We start from the raw sequence: 12,357 nt of genomic DNA on the forward strand, positions 1-12,357 counted from the left end.
CCGACCCGCTCGACATCCAACGACGCGAAGTGCGCGAGATCCTCCAACAGCGTGTAGCCGAGGCCAAGGCTACGACCCGACGGATCTCGCCAGCCTTCTGGAGGAGAGACGTCGGGTCGTAGCCGAGTTGGTGCATCACGTGACGAGACACCAGCAGATCGCCGCAATAGACTGGCAGCTCGTCCTCCTGGATCATGCAGGGGAGCGATTGGAGCTTGAGCGAGCTGCTGCCAGCGGGCAAGATGAGGTCAAGCACGACCTTCTCCGAGATCGTTGACCCTTGGCCCGTGAATGTCAGCACACGTTGGGGGCCGCCAAAACCGTCGGCTTGACGTCACTTCCGGCCAGTAGGGCCTTGTCCACCCACGTCCCCATTTCTCCAAGCTGGTCCTGCGTGTCTTTTGAATTGCGTGTCTACGACAATATTGACCAGTTCATCCATAACTACATAATTCACTCTCCAATTTGCATCACTGTGTCCAAGCCTCCTCTCAGGGCTTGGGTCTCAACACGGCGGTGAAGCACACTACCAAGTGATGCTCCGCGCGGTCAAGTTCCGCGCACATTTGCACTGGCTCGACAGGGCCGACCAAGCGTGCCTCTTCTGCCCCGCGCACGAGACGTACCGCCACTTCCTCGTAGACTGCGACTACATCAAGGACGTGTGGAGCACGCTTCACGCCGTCTGTTAGAAATCACACAGCGGCTCCCGATCTAGACCAACAAGACTACTTACTACGCACATATTACCACTGGTCTAGCTTACATAACGAACAATATCACTTTCATATTTGCATTCTACTACACGCATCTCCGACCGTGCCACGGTACAGCACACTGCGTGGCTCAGACTTCTTACACCGTCACGGTCCCTTTGGGTGTGACCTTGCCGACTACGCTCTCCAGCTACCTCTACACGACGCCCAAGACGGCGTCCAGCACGCACCAAGCCGCGTTCCGCTACCTCTGGCCCGTGCTCCGCGCCTGCGTCTGGTTCAACGTCTGGCGAGTCCGGAACGACCGCGTCTTTCGCGCCGACCTACCGCTGCCAAGTCCATGGACGATTGCCGTCAAGGCGGCGCGTGTCGCTCAACTGCACTTGCACCACAGCCTCGTACAAGAGCCCGAGCAGCCTGCTCTTCGTCGGCTTCTCCGGCTCCTGGCCCAACACGAGTGGCCGCGACGTCACTTCGTCCCGCGAAACGCGCTCCTGCCTCAGACTGCCTAAATCAAGTCCCTCAACCGAGTACATACAACGAAGAAAGTCCTACATTCTTATTTAGCATAGTTTACATCTATAGTAATAGACGACCCACTTCAACAACAACAATACGTACGTCTTCCAACATTTGCGGCACTAGAATGCCAGGCAGCAGCGGAAGCGAACACACCTTGGGGCTTGGAATGTAAAACGGCATTCAACGGGAAGTGTAGGGCTGTTTGTTTTATGTACTGTGGTATTTGCCAATTACAATACTAGTACTAGCTTCTGGACACACGTCGTTGCACCTTCTCGACAAGTCCTCTCAATCGACCAACTCTCGTTGCAATACAATATCGCCCACGCTTGACTCATTAAAAGAGAACACCTGCAAGGTCTGTCATGGTGTGTGGGGTCTTGTACACCAAGATCGCATTGAGGGGGGTTTGAAACTTCAGGTATCGATAACTCAGGATATACGCCTCGAACGCCGACGTGACATAGCGTTTTGAGCTCTCCTACATGTATATAATACACTCACCAAATATGAGCGATTTCGTTTTCAGACTCGGTTTGCCCATCCGAGTGCCGCCGCGCCGGGGCAAGCCCTCATAATTACACTATTTCATGTCAAATTATATTACACTATTGCAGTGAATCTTTATCTTGGCTCCTCTAGCTGCTGCTATTGACTCGCGGTGCAGCGGTGTAGTCAAGCCGGAAGCTGTGTACTTGGTGTGCATCGTCATAGGTGCCTCGACACGTGTTTTTTTGTGTCACCGAGTGCACCTTTCTAATTTCTCAACGACGACGCTTATTCCTTTCACCCTCAAGCCAACGAACGCCACGAGCGAACGGCGTCAGTGAGGCGGCCAATATCGGCCACAGGTACACTCAAGCTTACGGACAGGTAGTACTGGTGAGGTCTGACACCACCCCACAACAGTTCAATATGGATGACTTGCAGCCATCTCAACCGCTAACTCGCGACAACGCATCGCATGTCTCCCTTCGCGCAGTGGTAGAGTCGACATGAGGTATCGCTCGAGCGCGCACGATACGTACAAATGGAAATGGCTCTTTGTGTGGTGTGTAGAGGCATTGGCGTTTGAATTTGTCTGGATCGACGATACTATGATGGTTGCGCGTTTTGAGCCAGGCTGTACAAGCTACGGCGCTGTCAATATCGCCGCTCGTGGGCATTTTGTCACTGCAACGGCATGAAAAACGTTGACGTCGAGCTCGTTTAATCCAATCCATGCATCTTTTTCATGATTTCGGAATGCCCAGGAATAGTTTTCGGCGGCGCATCGAGCGTGCACGTATCTTGTCATTCCGTCACTTTCTTGTGTTTTTAAGACTAAAACGAATTCGACGCAAAATTGGGCAAAGGGCGTTCGTGGACGGGCACAACTCGAATCGATCGTATCTTAAGGTAGTCTGGTACTACCTTTGCAGGACCTGACCATTTATCTCTTGGTTTCAATGGACAATGCCACCAACACAAAGAGCTTGCCACGTATCCTTCGTCTCGCCAAGAAAGAGTTGAGCGTTGGTTGCACCACCGAGACGTGTTGTTCAAACAGTTCCGACTCGACCCACAATGTCGCTGGAGAGACAGGAAAGTGTGTGTTGATGAGGATGCAAAGACGCCCGCAACGTCTTCCCCGGTGTAGTGACGCAGCCGACGTGCCCCCGGCCCAGCGCCATAGAACCGTTATACGACTGTCTAGATCGACTCGTAGCGCCGCATCCTCCGCCTGCGTCGCCATCATCATACGCTATGCCGAATTTCCACTTTTGTTTTTCGGATCCTCCTTCGTATTGCTCCTTGTCGCCACTCAAATCTCTTTTCATCAAGAGGCACCCGATCGCCACTCGTCCTTCGTCAAAGGTTCACCTTACGTCGAGCACTGACATTGGAGTACCGGTAGAATGACCTTGAAGAAAGGTCGCACGACCGAATCTGGCGCATCAACGGGCTTTAGCATGCGTAATGGCGCGTTGAAGCAACTTGGAATCCAAGATCCACACCCTAGATTCATGCGCAAATTGACTGTCCGTGATGTTGTAAATGTCATTCCCCACACGTTTCCGACGTCGGTAAGACTGCGCATGGGAGCGACGTGTGCTGTGGGAAAGGCGGTGTGGATTTCCCACAGCCCAGCGAATCTACGGATATTCTTATCCGGATTCAGAAGATTCTTTTTCTTATTTTGCGTTGGGGATTTGAATTGACTTCACTGGGTGTTTGTATGGAAACGCCAATGCGAAAAAGAACGCGCTCGCAACGCGGATCTTTGGTCGCCAGTGAAACGGCCTTTCGCAGAACGCACGCTGATTGGTCGAACCCAGGCGGGTTCTTTTTTTGGGCCACGTTTTTGGATTCAATTGCAATAGCATTCGAATCTTCACCAACCATTGGGCGATGGCCGTGGAATTCATTTTGGCCAATCACAGGCGCTGTAACAGAAATGATTCGATACACTCAAAGAAACTATTGAAAAGAATCTGGCAGACGGGGCCGTTGGTTCTGATGCGCGGGCTTTCTGATATTGTTTTGGCAGAAGCTTTTTAATTATAGGTGTTAATATTCGCACAAATATAATAGAATCTCTCGTCATATATTGCTCCCTACAATTGTACATAAAGTATGCAAGTATATGCCGAGGGCATTTGCGACCAAGACAATTAATTGGCATCTCGGCCAGTGCCAGATTCACGGACTTTGAAATAAAAATATTGCCGACGACGAATAATAATAACGCATTTTCGTGACCACCGCCAGGGTTGACACCATAAGCGATTTTGCTCTTATCACCTCAACACCTCACAGCAAGATGATGCTTGCGATGCAACCTTCGGCGCCAACAACGATGCGGCCATCGAGCCTCGACGACCTCAGCATGGGCATGAGCATGAACATCAACATGCCCGCCAACCTCTCGGTGCCGATGCAGATGGAAGCCTGCAAGCGCGGATGGGTCGCCCCGTTCCTGCTGCACCTGCACCAGATGCTCCGCCGTGAGTCGCCCCAGATCATCCGCTGGACGCTGGACGGCAAGGCGTTTGAGATCCTCGACAAGGCCACGATGACCGAGAAGATCCTGCCGAAGTACTTTCGCAACAAGAACTTTGCCAGCTTCCAGCGCCAGCTCAACTACTTTGGCTTCCGCAAGTGGTCCAAGTCGCGCGCAATGCATTCGACGTACTCGCGCGAGCACTTTACGCGCGACAACTTCGACGAGCTCGTCTACGTCAAGCGCCAGAGCAAGAGCAGCAAGAAGGCCAAGGACGAGAGCTCGACCGACATGGAGAGCGACCCTTCGTCGCCTGTCGTGATGGCGCTGCCATCACCGGTCATCCCGGCCGCGCCGCTGAGCCCGGTAACTGGCTCGCTCTCGCCGCACTCTGTGTCGTTTGTCCTCTCGAACGGTGACGACGACTTGCCAGCTTCGAAGCCATTGTTCAACACACATTTCAGCGTGCCGGCGCTTTCGGAGACGCGCCAGACGTCGCCGCTCCACCACATTCGCCTGCCGTCGTTGCATCAAATGGTGCCGTCGATGGCGACATCGTGGAGCCCGTCGAGCTCACCCACGACGGACTCGTCGTGCGACTCGCCCAAGCCGGTCAAGGTCGACTACAACACGAAGGAGCTCTCGGGCCTCTCGGCCGCGCGCTTTATCCGCGGTCTGTACGACATGATCTCGTCCGACAATGGCGAGCGCATCTGCTGGAGCGACGACGGTGCTTCGTTTACGGTCGTCAACTCGTCCAAGCTCGCGTGGGAAGCTCTGCCGCAGTACTTCAAGCACAACAAGTACCGCAGCTTCCAGCAGCAGCTCAACATGTACGGCTTCACCAAGGCCTCCAAGGCCCGCGCCTCGTCGTGCGTGTACAGCCACCCACTCTTCCGCCGCGGCCACTTTACCGACCTCTGCCGCATCGCGCGCAAGACCAGCATGGCCTAAGCGAAGGGCCATCTTATTTATCCCTGTCGTCTAGTTTTCTGTATAGACCCTCCGTAGTTTTAACTTATTTCATATAATTGCACCTCGGTGTGACCACGCGATACCTTGTTTTGACAGTCCGAGCTACCGGCACGACCAGTGCTTCTCGCCTGTGAGCCCGCCCAACAACGGGCCGGCCTCGTCGCGTCCAAGTAAGTATCCCACGTGCGCCACTGTGCCGAGCCCCATTCTTGCAGCACGACCGGCGGACCGTCACCTGATAGCTCGTCGTTGAGTAGCTAGCAATCATCTGTCCTAATACTTTGAGCCGCAGCAGCCACCAAGCTGCGGCGATGATCAGGCCCACGAGACGGCGGCATGCGTGGTGCAATAATATAATAAAATCCAATTAATTGGACGCGCCGGGCGGGTCGGATGCATATTTTTCCAGCCCCATTACGTCCACGTTGTCCACGTGGAGATTCTACGGCGCCGATGGAATCTGGGGCTTGGTCGGTCGCTAATTCCACGCAACTCGCCGCCGTCCAATTCCTCCTTCAGCATGGAAGACGAATCGAGCGTCCACGTGAGCGCGGAGGCTTCAAGCTGTCGTAATACCGTGACTGCCGCGGCGCACGCGTTGCAAATTGGTGCTCGTTGTCGCCACCCGTGCGCGGCCCGTCAAGCCCATACAAACACCAAGGTCTTCGTGGCCCTTCGCATGCGAGCTTGGCGCGTCGACTGCATACATGATCCAGGCCTGACGCCAACACGACCTCCCACGCTCTCGCATCCGACGTAGCCGTATCTTAACCGTTTGTATAGAAACCGGAAAGAAAGCGACCAAGAACCCGCGCCGAGGGACGTGGCGTCGACCATGCGACAGCTTCTTCAAGGTGGCGCGGCCACGCTCGGACGGCGCCTAGTCTTTGGCCCGCTCTCCGATTGCAAGATATATTAGCACCTTGCACGAGGAATAGCATTGCGTCGTTGAGCGTCTTTGCGGCGCGGTGATAGACGGTGCACGAGACAATATGCATTCTCGCGCCTCAGCAATGTTGGCAACGGTGCGTGGCGGCCCGTCCGGATACGCGTGGCGTGAATTGACTTGTTGGGATTTTGCTTTCGCCGACGGACGAGCATGGGCAACGAAGCGTCGCAGATGGGGGGCAACGCGCTCGACATGTCGTCCCGGAATCTCAGCAGCACCTGCCTCGCAGGCATGGACGAGCCTAGCGCCGGCCTCCGCTCGGCGCCCTTCCTCTCGGAGACGAGCTACGACGCGAGCCGCGCCGAGAACCTCGAGTCGCTCGACCTCCAGAGCGGCTTTGAGTGGGAAGGCTTCGTCTCCAAGAAGGGCCATCTCGTGCGCAACTGGAAGCTGCGCTACTTTACGCTCGAGTCGAATTTGCTGTCGTACTATGAGAGCAAGGAAGACGCGCGGAAGCGGCGCCACCTCAAGGGCCGCGTGCACCTCACACGCGTCCAGATCATCGAGGGCAAGAGCGCGCATGGCTACGACTTTACCTTTGACACACAAGAAGGCAAGCCGTTCCACGTCTCGACGACGACCGAGCTCGACCAAATCGCGTGGGTCAAGGTCATGCAGGTAGGACGACGACGACATGGCACCGCTTACCTCATGGTCTGCCGCAGGCGGGCATTGACTGGTTCAACCTCAACAACGCCGGCCAGTCCATCTACGGCAGCTCGCTTCTCTCCAAGACGCCGTTTTGCAACGCGGAGACGCTCTACTCGCTCTACCGGCGCGTCCTCTCGAACGAACCGAACCTCGTGGACGAGTTCCTCGCCTACTTCAACAAAGGTAGTGGATTCTCGATCGCATCCTGGCTCATGCGACGCGCGCAGACCTCGTCTTCTCGTCCTACTACCCGCGCAAGTTTCCGTTCCACGGCGACTTTTTCGGCCGCGAAGGCATCCTCTTCTTCCTCAGCACGTTCCGCGAGAGCATGGACATCCTCGAGTTCACCATCAGCGACGTCACCATGGAGCGCGACGGCAAGGTCGCGACCATCAAGGGCCACGAGAAGCTCCGGTCCAAGCAGAACGGCGCCGACGTTGTCCAGCCGTGGGTCCACCGCATCCGGTTTGGTCCGTACGGCAAGATCATTCGGCTCAAGATTGAAATCGACACCAAGATGGCCAAAGGCAACTGGAACGCACTCGGCATGCAGACCATCTACTCGGAAGAGGTCATTGCGGCCATGCGCTCGACGCGCGCGCTCTCGATCTCGCTCCAGGACTTTACCGTCTACAACGTCATCGGCAAGGGTGGGTTTGGCACAGTCGTGAGCGCGGTCAAGAAGAGCGACGGCCAGATTTACGCGCTCAAGATCCTCGAAAAAGGCAAAATGACCAAGTACGACATCGAGTCGTCGTTCACCGAGATGCGCGTGGCCCAAAACATCCACCATCCGTTCATTGCGGGCCTGCGCATCGCGTTCCAGTCGCAGACCAAGCTCTTCCTCGGCATGCACTACTACAACGGCGGCGATCTCTTCCACCACATGTCCAAGGGCTCGAGTTCGCGCATCTCGGCCGCGCGGGCCAAGTTTTACACGGCCGAGCTCGTCCTTGGCATTCATCACTTGCACCAGCACGACATTCTGTACCGGTACGACGACGACTGCTCTATCGTGTCGGCATCATGCCTTGTAGAGACATTAAGCCCGAAAACGTCATGATTGACGCCGACGGCCACATTGCGCTCGTGGACTTTGGCCTCGCCAAGCTGCACGTGTCGGAGTTTAAAGGCGCCAAGACGATGGCCGGCTCGCCGCAGTACACGGCGCCGGAGCTGCTCTTGCCAAAGGCGAAGCGGTCGTACGGCAAGGCGGCCGATTGGTGGAGTCTCGGCATCCTCCTCTACGAAATGAGCATTGGCAAGTCGCCGTTCTTTGACAGCAACATTGAAAAGATGTACCAAAAGATCCAGAACGACCCGGTCATGTTTCCGCCGACGCCCGAGACGTCGCGCGAGCTCCAAGATTTGCTTCTCGGCCTCCTCCGGAAGGACCCGCACCAGCGCTACGGCAGCGCGATCTCGGACATCCTCCAGCACCCGTACTTTGCCGACATCAACTGGGACAAGTTGCTCCAAAAGAAATTGAGGCGCCGTGGAAGCCCCACCTCGTACGTACCTATATCTCCACGTTGTCCTTGAATTGGATTGAATGGATGATTGTAGACGTCGACGCTGGACGTCAAGTATGTCGATTCCGAGTTTACCGAGCTCGACGTCTCGGAAGAGGTCATGTCGCCAACGGACAAGGCGTCGAAAAACATCCTCTTTGACAAGTTTGAGAGGATATTTGTGCCGCGGAGCCAGCGCAAGGCACCGGCGCCGGCGCAGGACCCTACGTTTAAGGACTTTACGTACTTTTGCGAGGACCCGAACGCGCTCGTCGCTGTCGAGTCGCTCGTCGACGAGCTCCACACAAAGGACACGGTCGCAAGCCGGCGCGGTGCCGACGCGATCGTGAGCGACGACCTTCTCGACGACGGCAACGGCACGCCGCTCTCGTCGTTCATCGCCAACGACCGCCCGGACCTCGGCGCGTCGCCCGACATTTACCCGATGGACCCGCATCTGAACCCGCCATACAACTCTACGATGCCGGGCACGTCGAGTTCGCGCCGTCTCGAAGAGTTTCGACACCAAAGCAGCAATGGATCCGCCCTTTTGGGCACGCCACCCAAGCCCATGGACCGGCTGCCGCCGCGCGCGACGTCGGTGCCGCTCCTCCCGCCCAAGCCGACACACCGCGCGTCGGACGTCAAGAAGCACGAGGACGCGGCCGACGTCGAGATCTTTCGAAGGGCGCCGGTGACGCCGTCGGCGGCGGCGGCGTCGACGAACGCGGCAACGCCAGCGGCGACGCCGGTCTTTTTCCGCAACTCGTTTCGCAACTCGTTCCGGTCCGACCCGTCGGCGTAAGCACCGGTCCCCTCTTCTACTTACTACTTGTCTGCGATATAATACAACTTCTTACTACACACCGACGATAACGATCTTGGATGCATGCTCATGGCTTAAAATTCGTCAAATTCGTCAAAGGGCGACGACGACGGGCGCATGACGAGCTCAGCGATGCCGCTGTAGAGCATGCCGAGACTACCGCTCGAGTAGAGACGACCGAGGACCCAGAGCAAGACAAGATACAGCACGGGCTTCATCGCCTGGCTGCTCTGGCCTCCGGAAGTATGGTCCTCGGGTGGGCGTGGGGACGGGCCATGGCAGAGCTTGGTCGCTAGCACGGTGCGCGCTGTCGCCTACGCCATAGCGATCAGCCAACACAGGTAGAGTACGCTCGGTGTGTACGAGGCGCTCGGAAGGGTCGAGGGCGACAACGCCTTCACCGCGCAAGAGCGTCGAGATCTCGTCGTCCGAGAGCGTGGGGAGAATCTCGTCGGCTTCGAGAAGCGCAGCATCAAAGGGCGAGAGCTCCGCTATGGTGCGAGTCGCATCACCGCTTCGCCAGGACGTAGCAAACCTCGGGGTCGGGGCTTCGTCGACGACGCCGGTGTCGTGCCGTTGGCCACGTGCTCGGCCTGGAGGTCCGCGAGCATCTTTTGGACGCGCACGTCGGTCAAGTCAATGCTAATACATACACACACGGTATGCTGCCACGTCATAGTTCCGCGCCCTTTCGCACCCGTTGGCTTTGCCGTCGGCAATCATGTCGGGCGTCGGGTTGTAAAAGTCGACAGGTGCGGGTCCCCGTGTCGCCGCCGCCTTGGCCTCGTCGATCTTGGCTTGCAGCTCCCGCGCGCTCTCAAACTCGCCTTTGGCCTCGTACATACGCACGACCGCGTTGGCGTCGGCAAGCTACGACGCCATATAAGAGGACCGAGACCGTTGCCGCCGCACCTCTTGGTCGATTTTCTTGCGCCGCGCGTCGGCGTCGTCGAGAGGCGTATTGGGTGCGTCGACGACGACGCCGCGATCAAACATGCCCTGGAACGTTGCCTTGTCCAGCTGCTTTTGCTTGGCCGACTCGTCGCGGAGCTGGCGGTACAGCTTCCTTTGCAAAAGCGTCGTCGGATGCATGTATCGCCATGTACAGGGCGTACCGGATTTCGACGTTGGTCGGGTCCAACTTGCTCGCGGTGTCGAGGTCGCGGAGCGCCTTTTCAAACTCGAGCGCGCCCGAGGACAAGGGCGTGATGAGCGCTTGCGCGCGACTACACGCGTCCATGTAGAAGATACCTTGATAGTGAAGGTCGCGCACCGGTAGTAGGCCTTGGCGCACGTGCTGTCGAGCGCAATGGCATCGTCGCAGGCGATGATCGCGATGGGAAATTCCTTGAGGCGCATTTTGCACACTAGGCACGCGGTGTAAAAGGTCGTATATGGATGCAAGGACACGGACCGCTAATGTTGAGGTACAGCGACACTTGGAGCGACGTGAGCTCGACGACGTCGGCGGTCAACTCGGGCGTGTAGACGACGACGCTAATGTCGTCGTCGTGGATGCCCTTCTTCTTCCAGTTCGGGTCGGCGTTCTCGCAGTACTTGAAGATCGAGAGCGCCATTTCGTACTGCGCAACCGCTTCTTCGTATTGGTGCTCGGCGAAGTATCCGTTGCCTTTCTGCTTGATCTCGAGCGCGGCGGCTTTGCGGGCCGCGAACGGCTGTGTCCGGAGCGTTAGAATCGGCTCCGACATGAACATCGAGTGCTGAAAGTAGGTCGGCCACGCGTCCCAGATGGGCCGCAGCTGCGCTTGTTGCGCGCCCTTGAGCTTGACTGCCTCGGCCATGAGGTTGCCGAACGGCGAGTCCTTCCCCATCATCGTGGCGGCGGACATGCGGAAATGAAGCGTCGCGAAAAAGATCCACATCCACCGTCGCCCATTGGTTTAAAATGTAGCCAATCCGAGGTCGTTTCAGCAGCAAAATGTTTTTAGCCAATCCAGCGTCAGGTCGATGGGTCGATGCTCCACACTTTCTTCACACAAGGACCTCGCCCTTGGCGACCGTCCATTTCGCATGCAGTAATGCCACGTACAATTTTGGGCCTGCCTTGCCGGAATATGGACCACATTGGCCAAGGTAATCACCATATTCCCTAACGTTACTGGTATTTCTATATGGCCCCAGGAACCACGACCTTAATATCATAGACGTCCACACACTCGATTGCGATCGACCTTGCACGACGCATACCGTTGGAGGTCCAGCAGCATGACTCGGACGAGCCACGCATGGCATTTTGCACGCATGGTATGTAAAGAGAACGCTTGCCTCGAAGCGATTCGACGCGGCTCGAGTGTTATTCTCGGACACACGCGAGCTGCGACAGCGAGTATGGCGGCTGCACGAAGGCACCTGCAATCGGTGAGGGTGGCAAGATGTCCACGTCTGCATCACCATCCGTCTTCGTCTCGCCAAGGGTCCATAAACAGTGTATGGTCTTGCTTCGACATCCATTCGCGTCAACATGGATCTGTCGATGCGACCAACACAGCAACGAGGAGACCGCGATGGGCATGCAGTAGAAAGGAAAAAAGAATAAGTTATTAGATGTCTTTGCCACGAATGTACCACGTGGCTTTGGGGGCGTGGAGCACGTGGGCGGCCGACCCGTTGGTCGTGAGGAGATTTTGCATCACACTGTCCTGCAGCGCGCGGTGCTCGTTGGTCATGACGACGTCGATCTTGGGGTTGTCGACCGTCGAGCGCAGACGCCCTTTCTTCGTCCGCGTCACGATCGGGTGCAGGCGGCCCATCGGGTCCTCGAGGGCCCAGCGATCGTGGGACATGAGGTCGACCTGGGCGAGGCGAAAGCTGCCGTGGACCACACGCGACCGGATGCGTCGCTCGACCATCGACGTCGACGCCTCTTCGTGGACGCCGCCCTCGTAGAGCGAGTTGCGGCGCGTCTCGCGCTGGCGTCGCCGCCGCTCGAGGATTTCATCGCGCGAGTACAGGTTCGACTGCGGCGTCGTGCTGGCCGCGCGGCAGTTCGCCGCCACAAAGAGCTTTTGCAGCATGAGGAAGGTCTCGTCGTCGTCCTGGGGCTCGGGCTCGTTACTCATATACGGTGCCGGTGTAGCGACGTCGTGTGCGCTGGGCAGGTACCGCTCGGGCTTGTGCACCGCCAGTGGGTGGACGTCGGTCATAGTCGTCGGCGGGCTTCGGGTGCTTTGTCGTTATGATGCACACCTGAGTCGGCCGTCCAA

General features: G+C 57.1%; 4 protein-coding genes across 4 annotated transcripts; 2 read left to right on the top strand and 2 right to left on the bottom strand.

Moving 5' to 3' along the window:
• Positions 1–4,005: 4,005 nt before the first annotated feature.
• On the top strand, positions 4,006–5,280 carry SPRG_05448 (hypothetical protein). The gene has a single exon (XM_012344692.1). The coding sequence runs from the start codon at positions 4,042–4,044 to the stop codon at positions 5,173–5,175; it is 1,134 nt and encodes a 377-aa protein (XP_012200082.1). The 5' UTR covers positions 4,006–4,041; the 3' UTR covers positions 5,176–5,280.
• Positions 5,281–6,283: 1,003 nt separating this feature from the next.
• Positions 6,284–9,184, top strand: SPRG_05449 (AGC/AKT protein kinase). The gene is made up of 5 exons (XM_012344693.1): positions 6,284–6,763; positions 6,811–6,979; positions 7,024–7,789; positions 7,834–8,307; positions 8,363–9,184. The coding sequence occupies exons 1-5, from the start codon at positions 6,296–6,298 to the stop codon at positions 8,655–8,657; spliced, it is 2,172 nt and encodes a 723-aa protein (XP_012200083.1). The 5' UTR covers positions 6,284–6,295; the 3' UTR covers positions 8,658–9,184.
• On the bottom strand, positions 9,145–10,979 carry SPRG_05450 (hypothetical protein). Its single transcript, XM_012344694.1, has 8 exons — positions 10,548–10,979; positions 10,407–10,500; positions 10,249–10,359; positions 10,046–10,199; positions 9,831–10,003; positions 9,669–9,775; positions 9,497–9,624; positions 9,145–9,447 (listed from the first exon to the last, which is right to left on the bottom strand). Exons 1-8 carry the CDS (start codon positions 10,966–10,968, stop codon positions 9,208–9,210), a joined length of 1,428 nt encoding a protein of 475 aa, XP_012200084.1. The 5' UTR covers positions 10,969–10,979; the 3' UTR covers positions 9,145–9,207.
• A 715-nt stretch (positions 10,980–11,694) lies between these two features.
• On the bottom strand, positions 11,695–12,327 carry SPRG_05451 (hypothetical protein; the record flags this gene model as incomplete). Its single annotated transcript, XM_012344695.1, has 1 exon — positions 11,695–12,327. The coding sequence occupies exon 1, from the start codon at positions 12,295–12,297 to the stop codon at positions 11,695–11,697; it is 603 nt and encodes a 200-aa protein (XP_012200085.1). The 5' UTR covers positions 12,298–12,327.
• Positions 12,328–12,357: the final 30 nt, after the last annotated feature.

Source organism: Saprolegnia parasitica (genome assembly GCF_000151545.1).
Source record: "Saprolegnia parasitica CBS 223.65 unplaced genomic scaffold supercont2.19, whole genome shotgun sequence".
NCBI lineage: Eukaryota > Oomycota > Saprolegniomycetes > Saprolegniales > Saprolegniaceae > Saprolegnia > Saprolegnia parasitica.

Coding starts and splice junctions, on each gene's coding strand:
- SPRG_05448 (XM_012344692.1), top strand. CDS start 4,042: ATGATGCTTGCGATGCAACCTTCGGCGCCAACAACGATGCGGCCATCG.
- SPRG_05449 (XM_012344693.1), top strand. CDS start 6,296: ATGGGCAACGAAGCGTCGCAGATGGGGGGCAACGCGCTCGACATGTCG. Junction 6,764..6,810: donor CGTGGGTCAAGGTCATGCAG/GTAGGACGACGA, acceptor GGTCTGCCGCAG/GCGGGCATTGACTGGTTCAA. Junction 7,790..7,833: donor CAGCACGACATTCTGTACCG/GTACGACGACGA, acceptor CATGCCTTGTAG/AGACATTAAGCCCGAAAACG.
- SPRG_05450 (XM_012344694.1), bottom strand. CDS start 10,968: ATGATGGGGAAGGACTCGCCGTTCGGCAACCTCATGGCCGAGGCAGTC. Junction 9,776..9,830: donor GCCGACGGCAAAGCCAACGG/GTGCGAAAGGGC, acceptor TGTATGTATTAG/CATTGACTTGACCGACGTGC. Junction 9,448..9,496: donor TCGACCCTTCCGAGCGCCTC/GTACACACCGAG, acceptor GCTATGGCGTAG/GCGACAGCGCGCACCGTGCT.